The 13,985-nt window shown below is 42.8% G+C and overlaps 1 protein-coding gene across 2 annotated transcripts in view; it reads left to right on the forward strand.

Annotated features, from left to right (window-relative positions):
* fam20ca (FAM20C golgi associated secretory pathway kinase a) overlaps positions 1-10,781 on the forward strand; it is a 37,467-nt gene extending 26,686 nt beyond the window's left edge. For both annotated transcript variants that reach the window (XM_079644832.1, XM_079644833.1), the window contains 7 exons: positions 3,259-3,351; positions 5,776-5,891; positions 6,830-7,010; positions 7,527-7,636; positions 7,753-7,834; positions 7,954-8,013; positions 9,189-10,781. In XM_079644832.1, coding sequence (XP_079500958.1) covers positions 3,259-3,351; positions 5,776-5,891; positions 6,830-7,010; positions 7,527-7,636; positions 7,753-7,834; positions 7,954-8,013; positions 9,189-9,447 — 901 coding nt within the window. In that variant the 3' untranslated portion in view covers positions 9,448-10,781. The remainder of the gene's footprint in view (positions 1-3,258; positions 3,352-5,775; positions 5,892-6,829; positions 7,011-7,526; positions 7,637-7,752; positions 7,835-7,953; positions 8,014-9,188) is intronic.
* The last annotated feature ends 3,204 nt before the right edge of the window (positions 10,782-13,985 follow it).

Genomic DNA, 13,985 nt, shown 5'->3' on the forward strand with positions numbered 1-13,985 from the left:
ACAACTAAATACATCTGAGTTCAAAAGGTTTGATATTACTTCTGTTAAAAAAACAACTGCATTGAAGAGTTACGGTAAGAAGAAAATGCCAAAGGCAGTTCCTTCTCAATGTCCTTTAAATACAATTAGCACACACACCTGAGCAACATCAGTCAAATGGTGTCACATTTGATTCCACACAGTATGATGATTGTTAGTCCAGTTCTGGTCTCCTTTGTTCTACATTTAGGATATTTTATGTTGTGTATGCACATACAGTACATACATATACTGTAAGTGTTACAGTTTATTTTACTCAGATCTCACAGGAAAGTACTCTCCATGTTTTCTCAGCCACCCACACACACACGCACACACACACACACACGCACACACGCACACACACACACACACACGCACACACACACACACACACACACACACACACACACACACACACACACACACACACACACACACACACACACACACACACACACACACACACAGCCAGACAGAAACAAAGACTCCTGTCAGTGGGGGGGTGAAATCTGCTGTGGATTACCAATAGATGACAGATCTTCCGTGCACCCTGTCTGTCTCTCAGTCTGTCTCTGGCTCTCCTTCTCTCCCTTGGATCAATAGCAGGATGCCGTTACAGCAGTCGGTCAGTGGGAGTGTGTGAGGCATGACCACACACACAATGTGCTGTCTCACTTTCACTCAGCATGAACACTTCATTCCAAAAGGTGACACAGTTTGTATTTGTCTCCCTGGGTTTGTCTCTGCTGCCCTCTCCCTGTCACCAACGTGTACTATCTGTTTCTGTGTGTCTGTGTGTTTGTGACATTGAGACAGAAAGAGAATAGGAGTGTGTATGCGTGTGTGTGATTCTGGGTCACAGCTGTTGTTACGTTGGCCCCTCCCTCTCCCATCCCTCTAACATAACCCTCCACTGCGCAGGCCTAAGCTCATGAAGGCACATTAAAACTGCATAGTCAGCGCTAAATGAGTCCACACAGGCAAGCAGTTCAGTTTCATCACATACACACATACACACACACACACACACACACACACACACACACACACACACACACACACACACACACACACACACACACACACACACACACACACACACATTCTCCTGAAGCTTCTGCTGCACTCCACTAAATTTGCTGTAACTTAATCACACTATCAGCCTCTTATTATCAAGGACACTCGCTCATAAAGAGTGTCTGGTGTGTGTGTGTGTGTGTGTGTGTGTGTGTGTGTGTGTGTGTGTGTGTGTGTGTGTGTGTATGTGTATGTGTGTGTGTGTGTGTGTGTGTGTGTGTGTGTGTGTGTGTGTGTGTGTGTGTGTGTGTGTGTGTGTGTGTGTGTGTGTACAAAACTGTGAGAGGAAATTATTTATTTGGGATTTTCTTTGTTTTAGTGTTTTGAAACCGGTATTCGAAAATGTTGGTCTTGCGTTTTAGCTTTTTGCATCAAAACACCTGCTTTTGCCTCACATTCAAAAGTCTGAGCTTCCTCCCTGACAGGAAATGTGCATTTCACATCTTAGTGACCATGGCAACAGAAGCTTGTAATGTATGGCAGTCAGGTTTACGTTTCGCAAAGCGCAAAGTGAAATTTGGGGAGGAGAAAGAAATTCATATATTGTTTAAAAGCTTGGAAGGAGAAACATTAAGACATCAGTTGCCATAACGTCTGTCCTTCTCTCTCCATGTCTTTCCCTGCAGAGTAACTTATTAAACTGTCATTATGTGAACATCCTAGGGAAAGCCTCCTTTCTCCGTCTCAAACATGTTCAAACTTTGCACTTCTTTGTGCCGCTGAGCCTTTTAGCAACACTGATTACCTTCCCATGATAAGGTGCTTTGTTGAAGGCATGTCTGTGTGATAAGAAGCTGCGTCCCAGGCGCACTGAGTGCTCCAGATCATAAGGTCACCTTTTAAAAGCAAGAACTCCCGCTACCTTTTATTCCTCCCCCTCCTCATCTATACAGTTCCTTCTTTCCCCTGAAAAAAAAACCACCATTAGTACCCTCCTTGCTCTCCGGATGGAGAAGGGATCACAATAGCAGCAATTGATTCATAGGTAAATGGCTGCTTCCTTGATGTAAAGGTATAGGAGTAGAGGGACATTGGGAGAGAAGGGGGGGGGGACGGGACACTAATGCAACCTGAAGTCAAAGCCTTGCTAATGGAATGGTGGAGGGGAGGAAAGATAAAGCAGGGGGGGTACAGTAAGTGGTGTGTGTGTGTGTGTGTGTGTGTGTGTGTGTGTGTGTGTGTGTGTGTGTGTGTGTGTGTGTGTGTGGGTGTGGGGGTGGGGGGGTGGGGGTGTGCGCGTGCGTGTTTGTTTAACTGACTATGTGCGAGCAGAGCAGGTTAATGTCAGGTGTGTGTTCATGTGAGAAAGGGAAGCAAGTGTGTAAATGTGGAGAGACCAGACACTCAGACGAAGAGGCTTCCAGCACTTCCTGCCTTCATGGCTCGGTTGGCAGGGATCCACTTCTCCCCGGTGATTGTGTGTGTTTGTATGTGTGTGTTTATGTGTGTGTTTGTTTGGAAGAACTGCAGGATGTGAGCAGAATCTCAGCTTCCCATTAGCAGCCTCGTCCACGCAGGCTTTGGTCTCCGGTGGCAGCTTCTGTCATATTAAGGGATGCAGACGCTGAGATGAGATTCAACCAGCATGAGGAGAAAAGTCAATGTAGGACTGGGAGATGTGTGTTTAGTGGAGCAGAAATTAAATACAAAAATATATATATTTATATAGTACTTTTCAAACAAAGTTACAAAGTGCTCCACACATTAAATAGGCAGACACAAGCAAAATAACACAACATCATTAAAACAATAAAAATAACGAAAAACAAGAAAATTCCTTTGTTTACCACCAATCAGGCCACACACTCTGAGAGCACACTTAAAGCAATATATGTTTTTAAAAGTGATGGCATACTTCTAATTGTAATCATTGTTTGTAATTGACCTTACTGATGACACCATCCTCTTAAGGACAATACAATATGCATGGCACAATCAAAGAATATCCTATGAAATCACATTTTCAACTTTCTCACCTTTCAGCCTCCAGTTTCCAGAGGTTATATAGAAATATAGAAATGTCCACTCATATTATGTTTCCTGTTGTTACTCTTATCTACATGTTATGTATGTGACAAAAAAAGAAATCGCGTTAAAAAGCAATGGATTGCCTTGAATAAAAGATGTTGTTTTAAACGTTTTATGAACCCTGTCTTTCAGGCAGACCCGGGATCAGGAAACCCCTCCAGACTTCTTCTACTTCTCCGACTTTGAGAGGCACAACGCTGAGGTAGCAGCTTTTCATCTGGACAGGTGAGTTTTATCAGCTTTTTTTCCTGAAGATGTCTTTTCTGAGTCATCTGTTTCTTGTCCGAGTGCGTTTTAAAATCATCCTGTCTGTCCCAGGAAGAATGACAGGTCACACAAGTCCGTTAACTTAGACGACTTTACGGAGGTGTGCCTTCACGGCCTTAAGCTGGGAAGATCTGAATGGGATTTGGAACATGAGGGATTAGATAACACACCGAGAGCTGGGATCATCTACTTTACTTGGGGCTGATTATATTGATTTCCAACTGATACTTTTAATCTGCTGACAAGGTAAAAAACAAAACAAAAAAATTCTCAACAGAGGAACACTAAGGAGACTCTAACGTGAGTTTGAGGGGGAGGAAGATTTATGGTGCGCAGGTCGTCTTGAGGTCCTCTGAGAGTGGTGTAATTACTTTATACTCACACACACACACACATACAGACTCTCACTCTGTGTTAGATGAGGTCAGCGACATGTGTTTCTGTGGGCAGGAGGATAAATCCAAACAGGAAATCACAGGCACGCCATCACCGCCGGGACATGGTTTTACAGCAGGAGTGGGGGGGGGGGGGGGCTCTGTGATCCCTGAAGAGCTATTTGGATTGCTTGCCCCACGCTGAGGAATTATAGACCAGTTTCCTGACCGCAGCAGCAGCAGCCTCTGGACACCAGTCTGAGCTTCTGCTAGTTTATGACTTCATATTGAACACGAGATGCAGAGAAGGACACTTCAACTCCCTCTGGTTACTCTTCCTCTGTAGATCTGTAGTGCATTATAAGCGCATTGATAATACAAAAATGTGGCTTTTCTGATGCTTCATGACCACATTTATAAAAACACGTAACATTTCAAATGCACATCATTCATAAAAGATTCTAGATGTGACTTATAATGAAATATAAGTATACAAACCATGAACTACATGTGGACTGATGGACTATAATACTTTACCACTACCTATACAAACTTCTACAATGGACTCCAGTAAGGACTCATAGTATTAGCTGAATTATCCTCCTGTATCATAAGTTATAATTATAATGACCTATGTTAATTGAATTTTAATGCGTTCTTAAACGTAGTATTTCCCTCTTGGTGGAAAGTGAAGTTTAATCAGTGCTACAAGTGTTAATTGTGTCGCGGTGTCCTGCATAATAATCAGTTATAATGCAGCATAAATAATGATATACAAGTCAAGAGCATTCATAAGAGACACTTGGTTATAATTAACATCTGAAGTGAGAAGTTTGTTTATTCAGGTGCATTGTACATTCATTGTAATTCACCATACATGCCTTCAGACTGCACTATACTGTAGATTCGGTCTACACTGCACCCTTTCTTTAGTTTGACCTACACCAAGATATCCTGAACCTTTTAGAGAAAAGGCAGCATCACTGCTTTCAGTAATTACTTCTATAGCTCTGGGGTTTTGTTATCCTCTGTTCTTCACCATATTCCCATCTGTTGTGAACTCTTTGGGACTCAGCTGTGTGTAACAGGCGGAGTGCACACGAATAGATGCTCGAGTGTGGAGGAAAACACACACACACACACACACACATGCAAACGCACACACAGGTGCTCCTTTGTCACCGGGCCTCGAACTGACGGTGCAGTTTTCAGATCCTGAATGCGGCCCTCTGTAGGCTAAGGTTTCTGCAGCTCCGTTCCACTCTGTGTGCACGCCGGCTCCCAGGAGGCTTAGCTTCAGTCTCAAACGGGTCAGGGTCGTTTGGACAGCAAATATATAGTGAGGCGGGACAAACAGGGCTGAATAGGTATAGTGTGTTCTGACATCGGAGCGGAAGAGAGGGAGGAGAAAAAGACAGATTTGAGATAGAGCTCAAGGGTTTGAAAAAGTGTAGAACTTACCCAACCATCCACTGGAGGGTTCAGGTGTGTTTATCTGTGTTTCAGTGTGTTGGTGCAACAGCTGGAAGGTAGACAAACACACACACACACACATATTCACACATGTGTGTTTGATGCCCATTACAAACGCAGACAGAGAGCACTCTAAAGATGATTATTAATTATTCAACTAATGATTAATTAAGCAATTTGGACTGGAAACCACTCACCATTATTCCTCTGGTGAAAAGCTTTTTTCTTTTTACTTTGGGCTGTATTTCTTTACAGCACAACTTATATCTTGTGGTTGACAGATAATGCAAAGAGGAACAGGTGCTTACCGTTCGCAGCTCTCCGTGTTAACAGGAGATGCTTTGAAAATCTGCACCATCTGGGGCATCATGGGAGATTGAGCTGGAGGCGGAAGATGTTTTTTGGCTGCATCTGTTCAGGGCAAAGAGAAGTTTGGAGAGAAAAAACATTGTGTGATACAGAACAAACTCAGACTTGACTTTCCAATCTGGAATACCATGAAGTCCTCTTCATTATAACCCCTCTCTTTCTGTAGGATCCTTGACTTCCGGAGAGTTCCCCCGGTGGCAGGGCGGCTTGTCAACATGACGAGGGAGATCAGAGATGTGACGCGGGATAAGAAGCTGTGGAGGACCTTCTTCATCTCTCCAGGTAGAAACACACCCTGCTGCCTGGCTACTTCTCTGTTTGGGCGGAACGACACTGGCTTCACTTGTGAGACACGTTTGAAACAAACTCCGTACAAAGTGGGTTATGTATCTGGAGCTCAGGTTAGTCTGAGTGACCTGATCTGCACTTCCAGGCAAAAATAAATCAAGAATGTGTTGTAGCATGTGTGGCAATAAATAAGGTAATACCCTGAAGTCACCACATGGTGGCACTGTCAGCTTTAAAACAGCTCAAAGGATTGCATTAAAGTCAAATCGGATACAAATACTCAAATTAAAGAAAACACCCAATCCAGACCAAAAATATGTAGGGTTTTTTCTGTTACTACATTATACTATGGGATACAAGGATTTGGGGAAACTATAGGCAAATTTACAGCAGATAAACATCCAAAATGTGTGCCAAATGAAGGTTTACATTTCACAGAAGGACATTTGTCACATACATGTAGCTTTGATAATGCTGCACAGACGATTACAAACATATCACTTGAAGCAATATGTTGCAACTATAGAGATCAGCCAGGGAATGAGGTTCTTTATGTGAACAGAAAAAAGGTTCAGTAAAAAATTAGTTTGAACATTTAATTAATTCTCAAACAATTTATAATATATACAATTTGAAATAAATGCTCCGTGTTTGAGCATCCAGCGTGTTCTGATCGGTTCACACGCTCTCATAGGAGGACCTATGCTTCTCTTTGATTGTGATATACGATCAGGTCAGCGCTGTGACCCGTGTCCGACCGGCTCCTGAGATTACAAAACCTTTACCACGCCGATGTTTCACTGTCGAGCTCTCCTCCCCTCGAGGTCTCCATGTTGGCTTCCTCCTTCATGTTCAGCCACAAAGCCAATGTGCAGACCGCTTCTTCTTTGACACCTTTTTTAAATCAGTGTGTTTTTCTTTTCTCTCCTTAGCCAACAACGTGTGTTTCTACGGCGAGTGCTCGTACTACTGCTCCACTGAGCACGCGCTGTGCGGGAAGCCGGACCAGATCGAGGGCTCGCTGGCGGCCTTCCTGCCCGACCTGAACCTCGCCAAGCGCAAGACCTGGAGGAACCCCTGGAGACGCTCCTACCACAAACGCAAGAAAGCAGAGTAAGGAAACCAACATGATTACTGTGACTACATATAAATATAATTATGTTTTAAATGTCACCTATTATGCAAAATCCACTTTTCCATGTCTTTTATACATGAACATGTGTCCTCTCTGTGTAAAGAGATTCTGAAAGTTTCAGGAAAAAAGATTGGCTCACTTTTTGTCCTGAACAATTTATATAAAAACCTGTCAGAAAATGAGCTGATCAAATTTTTGCCACTTTATGATGTCATCACGATGTTTTGGCTTGTGTAACCATTAGCCAATCTCTCAGTATCTCTCAGAGGGGCGTGGGGAGGGGCTTCTTATTTTTCATTTAAAGTAACAGACAGAGAATCAGCACTTTTGAAACAGGGCTGAAACAGAGGGGTTTATGGGATGCTACAATGATCTGTTTGGTATTTGGAGCCAAACACTTCAGAGACATGTTTTGTATATATCTGAGACCTATAATATATTGATGAAAAACAGTATAATAGGGGACCTTTACAAATATATGTTTGTGTTCTCAGGTGGGAGGTGGACCCAGATTACTGTGACGAGGTTAAGCAGACTCCTCCATACGACCGAGGCACTCGCCTGCTGGACGTCATGGATATGACCATCTTTGATTTCCTAATGGGTAAGAGTTGTTAAACTGTGTATGGCATCACATGTTCATATGTCGCATTTACAGATTAAATAAGGGCATCATTATTTCTTGAAGTCCCCTCAACACTTTGCTCTCTCCTGGTCCAGGTAACATGGATCGTCATCATTACGAAACTTTTGAGAAGTTTGGAAATGACACCTTCATCATTCACCTAGACAACGGAAGAGGGTAAAAACAAGTGTCTGTGTTATCAACCACTGAATCTGTATCCACTGTAAAAAAAACTGTCGCTGTCTGCTTTGATGATTTCTGTTTCCTTATTCTGATCTTTATTGACTCCCTTGTAGGTTTGGAAAACACTCCCATGATGAGCTGTCCATCCTGGTGCCTCTCAGTCAGTGCTGCAGGTTTGTTTGTGAATTAAAAACTCCATTAAGACCAGAGCCATGTCTCAACATATAAAGAGGGCATGGACACATTTTAAGACTACTAGCACTGCCCTTCAGGCCTCTCAACTTGAGTCACAAACCTAAAACCTGTAAAGAAATGCTTTGATGTCAATTTTTTCTTTCTTACCACGTCATTGCATTTGCATTAGCACCACTCTATGAATAAAGTTTACTTTTTTAAAGTGGACCCATCGTGCTATATTTGAAACATATATTGTAGGGCCATACCTATACAAAACATGTCTGTGAAGTTATTTTTTCTAAATACCAAACAGATCATGCATTTTAGCCATGCCTCATTTCACTCTATTTGCTCTTTTCCAGCCCTGTTTTTGCAAGGGCTAATTCTGCTTTTGTGGCAGACTACAGCGCCACTTACAGGCCTGGCATATGTACTACACCGTCTCCAGCGCTTTCGAGCGGTCTCTCATTCTCCTGATAGGTGGAGAGTTGCCCATATAGGCGGAGCACCCCTTTTCTAACGTCAAATAATAATCAGCTCCGTTGAAGCCCCGTTTTTAGAGATTTGGGTATAGAGGAAAAGAGAGAGGGTTATGTTTTCTGACACTTGGTGAGTTCCCTGACACACCGGGGACACATATTCATGTATAAAGACGTACACAAGTGCATTTTGCATGATAGGTCCCCTTTAACTTTTCTCCATTAGTGCATCTGCAGCATGAGTGATACGCTTCCTTCAAAAGGGTGAATTCCAGATGAATGTTGTAGTTCATTAACAGGAAGAGGCCTAGTGGTGAAGACGCTATACAACCATAATGTGTCGAATTTCTGTCTACTTCCATCTACCTCGGCAAAGAACAGTAACAAAAAACATTAAGCAATACTTCACGCCTAAAATGCCTCTACAGTGAAAAAAAATTCAAAGTCTTATGCTTGTGTTTGATATAGTTTTGCAGTATTTATGTGCAGCCCCCATTAATTTTTTTAAATGTTCAAAGATATTCTCTGGTTTGGATTATTTGTTCAAAGAGGAGGAATGCAAGAAAACCAATCATTCAGGTCCAAACGGAGTTGATGTACCTATCTATCATTAGTCTTCATAGTCAAAATATACACATTCATATTAGAGAGTGAAGTTTAATTCAGAATGACCTATTGAATGTCCTCTCCAGGGTGAAGAAATCCACCTACGTGCGCCTCAAGCTGCTGGCCAAGGAGGAGTTCAGGCTGAGCGTCCTGATGGAGGAGTCCCTGCTGCGGGACCGCCTGTCCCCCGTCCTGCTGCAGCGCCACCTGCAGGCGCTGGACCGCCGGCTGCGCCTGGTGCTGCAGGTCCTGGAGGACTGCGTGGAGAAGGAGGGCTACGCCAACGTTGTGGAGGAGGAGGTCGGGGGGGACACGGCCACCCACAGGACCCCCGGACACAGGTAGTGAGGGCAGCAGAGGTGGACACACCACCCGGGACACATGGACCACGTCTCTGGCTGTTCGGCCAATAGGAGCGACCCACTTCTGATATCAAGCTGAATTCAGTGAATTCCAAGACTTGCCATCATTGCCTCTCTGAAAACGGCTTTTACGTGTTTATATAGAAGAAGAAGGAGCCGCCATGAAAGACTGTGCTCACACAGAGGATTTGTACTTGTTAGATACAGATGTATTTTTGTCCTATAAGACATAAAGAACCAATGCTGTGTTCTGATTGTTTTGAGTATGGAGGGTATCAGTTAGTTTCATGTGTTTTATTATATTAGTACATAACCAAATGAGTGGAATGGAGGAGCGTCTGGGGGACCGTTAGCTTTATCAGTTATCATGATGTATGGAAAGGTTGAGAAAGTTGGAAAAGCTTTTTTTCTTTTTGTCAGAAACAATCTACAACCAGTGTTCCCTTTATCTATCTACATGTTCTGTCTTGGCATAGACGGAAAGTGTTATCACAAACATCTGACAGTGTAAATCTGAGTGCAAGTATATCCAACACTAACAGTAAGTTCACTTTGCCTTATTCTGATTTTGTATCTCTTTTTTTTATTTTCCCATCTCCCCTGCGAGTCTAACTTGCTCAACATGCAGTACGACAGCACAACACTAAAATACTATTGAATGCTAAGTAATTCATGCTAAATGGTTATCTCATTTAAATGCACTACATGCAGGACCTGGAATATTTACAGTTATCTGTTATAATATAATTTTACAATGCAAATGTTACAGTTTGTATGTTTTTCTATGAGATTACATGTCAGAAAGACTATTTATTGGTGTGTCACAAAGAATGAAAGGGGTTTAATGAATAGGTTATGTTGCTTTATATGTTGGGAAATATTTACCTTAGGTACCTTAGCATTGGATGCTATTTGAAATGACATTCCTTTTAGTATTACTATGTTCACATGATAGGAAAACAACAAAGCTATTTGGAGTTGGACATGAAGCGGTGTTTCCTCCTGAGAGTCCTGTTCTGACCCGGTACCTGTGCAATGACAGAAATACAGTACTTGAATGTTTTTGGGTTGGCAGTATGGACGGGGTTCACAGAGCTGGACTCATGCTGAGGAGTGCATTGTGGGAGATGGATCCCACTACAGGGAAAACCTCGGGCACTGCTCTTTGAATTTCATATTCTCAGTGTAAATAGCTATAAATACTTTGAAGACCAAGCTGCACCGCACAGTGATTTGCTTCTGTGTTCTGCTGTTGCATTGTTACTGTGAAGATCTGTTTACTAAATGAATAAAGTGTGCAATAAAAACAAAAGCGAGGACCATTTGTTCTTGTGCAGCGGGCTGTAGACATGATTGTATATGCGGAGAGAGGTACATCTGCACTTGTTTTGATTCATTTAACCCAGGGGTGTCAAACTCAAGGCCCGGGGGCCAAATCCGGCCCGCGACTTCATTTTATGTGGCCCGCAAGAGCTTGCGAAGAATATAATACGTTTATTATACGATTACACGCCACTTTACAGAATGCATCTCGTTTGCGCACTGAAGAGACTTGCATTTATTTGCCCTGGACTTCTGCTTTCAAACGTAGTTAGTTATTACCCTATCCAATATTAATCCAATTCAGAGGCAATAATGTAATATAATACATTATTATATTATATATTTATATATGTATATTTATATAGTTACAACCGGCCCTTTGAGTGCAACCATAATGCTAATGTGGCCCGCGATGAAATTGAGTTTGACACCCCTGATTTAACCCCCAGATGCATAAGTGGGTCTTTTTGGACCCGGTGAGGTGTTTTTCTTGAAGTATCTTTGTAATTAAATGTTTTTATCATTTCATATTCCAGCTATTCCTCAAAAAACATGTTTTGGATATCATGCCATTCACATTTTTTATTACATTTTGAGAAATTGTAGTTTTTGTATTACTACCCCAAGCTTCCATAAGTGGGTCAAAAATGACCCGCATGCATTTTCTATGGAATCCTATGGGAACCTTTTATTCTTATCACCTGTTGCTGTCAGGAATACATTCACTGTGGACCACACAGACTACATCACAAGTGATACCTCTCAGGAAGATTATTTTACACAGCAAGATCTGATACCTGTCAGTATAATAATAATAATAATAATAATAATAATAATAATAATAATAATAATAATACATTATATTTGTATAGGGCTTTGCAAGGACTCAAAATCGCTTTACAATATAAAGGAAGGTTAGGGTGGGGGGTATAGGACTATCAAACATGATCAACCGGCACGGATTGACAGGGGGGGGCTATGAGTAGACAGAGAAGAAGAGATGAGTTTTGAAAAGGGACTGGAATACTGTGAGGGTCTCAGAATAGCAGAGATCTTGGAGGAGAAATTTCCAGATTCTGGGAGCTGCCATTGAAAAGGCTCTGTCCCCAAAGCTGGCTAGTTTGGACTTGGGGGGGACAGGAGTCCGGCTGCGGTGGGGCTGAGGGGCTGTGAGGGTTGGTAGGGGGTGAGAAGAACAGTGAGATAGGGGGGTCAGATGGTGGAAGGCTTTGTAGGTGAGGGCGAGTATTCTCTAGTTGATGCGTTGGGAGACGGGAAGCCAATGAAGGTCTTTGAGGGCTGGTGTGATGTGGTGCCATGATCTGGAGTGTGAGGAGTCAGGCGGCTTTTTTTTCACAATTTGGAGTCTATCGAGGGAGGGGGAGCGGTGCCGTAGAGAAGTGAGTTACAGAAGTCAAGGCGGGAGGAAATGAAGGTAGGATAAGTTGTTTAGCTGCAGGTAAGAGAGGGTTGGACCTTTGCAATTGTGTGGAGGTGGTCAAATTAGGATTTGACCGAGGGGGAGGATGTAGATAATGAAGAGGAGGGGGCCGAATACTGATCCCTGGGGAACGCCTTGGGGGACTGAGGCTGTGGCAGAGGATTGTTTGTGAAGGGAGATGAATTGAGATCCGTCTTATCGGGGGGTTTTTTCAAAATGTAAAAAAAAAAGTTTAAAATTATAAATAGTGAAAAATATAATACTAAATATTATACCAGTGATTTTTCTTAACCAAAATGACAAAAATGGCATAAAAGCACATATTATTCTAATACGGGCCATTTTAGACCAACTTATGGAAGAGTGTAGGGTCCAGTCACTCGTGCATCTAAGGGTTAAAGGATCAAAAATACTCCACAAATAAAATGTTGGGTAGGTCACATAACATTGAAGAAAAAACAGACTTTTTAATAAAGAAACAGCTGAGTTTTCATAAAAACTATCAAATACTAATAAAAAGCTAATATTCAATAAAAGAGGTGAGTATTTTTAGTGCAGTGGAGCAATACAAGGCTGCAATGCTGACGACACCCAACTAATTCTATCCTTTCCCCGCTCAGAGACCCAAGTCGTTGCACGCATCTCTGCTTGCCTAGCAGACATCTCTCAGTGGATGTCTGCTCACCACCTCAAGCTCAAACTTGACAAGACTGAACTGCTTTTCCTTCCGGGAAAAGATTGTCCCACTCTTGACCTAACAATCAACATCGGCACCTCTGTTGTTTCCCCGACTCACACTGCAAGGAATCTGGGTGTGGTCCTAGATAACAAACTGTCCTTCACTGCAAACATCGCTGCTACAACCCGCTGCTGCAGATACACTCTTTACAACATCAGGAGGATACGTCCCCAGCTGACCCAGAAATCAGCGCAGGTTCTGGTCCAGGCTCTCGTCATCTCACGCCTAGACTACTGCAACTCCCTCCTGGCTGGTCTACCTGCATGTGCCATCCGACCTCTGCAGCTCATCCAGAATGCAGCGGCTCGTCTGGTCTTCAACCTTCCAAAATTCTCCCACACCAGGCCGCTCCTCCGCTCCCTTCACTGGCTTCCAGTAACTGCTAGAATCCACTTCAAGACACTGGTACTTGCGTACCATGCTGCGAATGGATTTGGCCCTTCCTACATCCAGGACATGGCCGTACACCCCAGCACGTGCACTCAGCTCTGCATCGGCCAAACAGCTCGCTGCACCCGCACTGCGAGGGGGACCCAAGCTCCCATCAGCAAAAACACGTGGGTTTGCCATCCTGGCTCCAAAATGGTGGAATGAGCTCCCCATTGAAATCAGGACAGCAGATAGCTTACACATCTTCCGGCGCAGACTGAAGACTCATCTTTTTAGACTCCACTTCGAGCGATAGAATGACTAACAAAGCACTTATATACTAATAAAGGGATGGCTTATCTAAAGCCAGTTGAGTAGCACTTGAAATGTTTTAGCTCTATGAAACCTGATGTACTTATATGATTCTGTTTTCTTCAAGGCTGTATCTTCCTGGTCGAATGTACTTATTGTAAGTTGCTTTGGATAAAAGCGTCAGCTAAATGCAATGTAATGTAATGTAATGCACTGATGTAAGTCACTGGGTCACATCATGACATGAAAACTATTGAAAATAAAAACATTGTATTTACATTTTAAAAGTTACATTTCAAAATATTAGTTTTCATTGGCATGAGGCTGTGTTCAAGCT

The sequence above is a fragment of the Notothenia rossii genome (genome assembly GCF_949606895.1).
Source record: "Notothenia rossii genome assembly, chromosome: 8".
Lineage (NCBI taxonomy): Eukaryota > Metazoa > Chordata > Actinopteri > Perciformes > Nototheniidae > Notothenia > Notothenia rossii.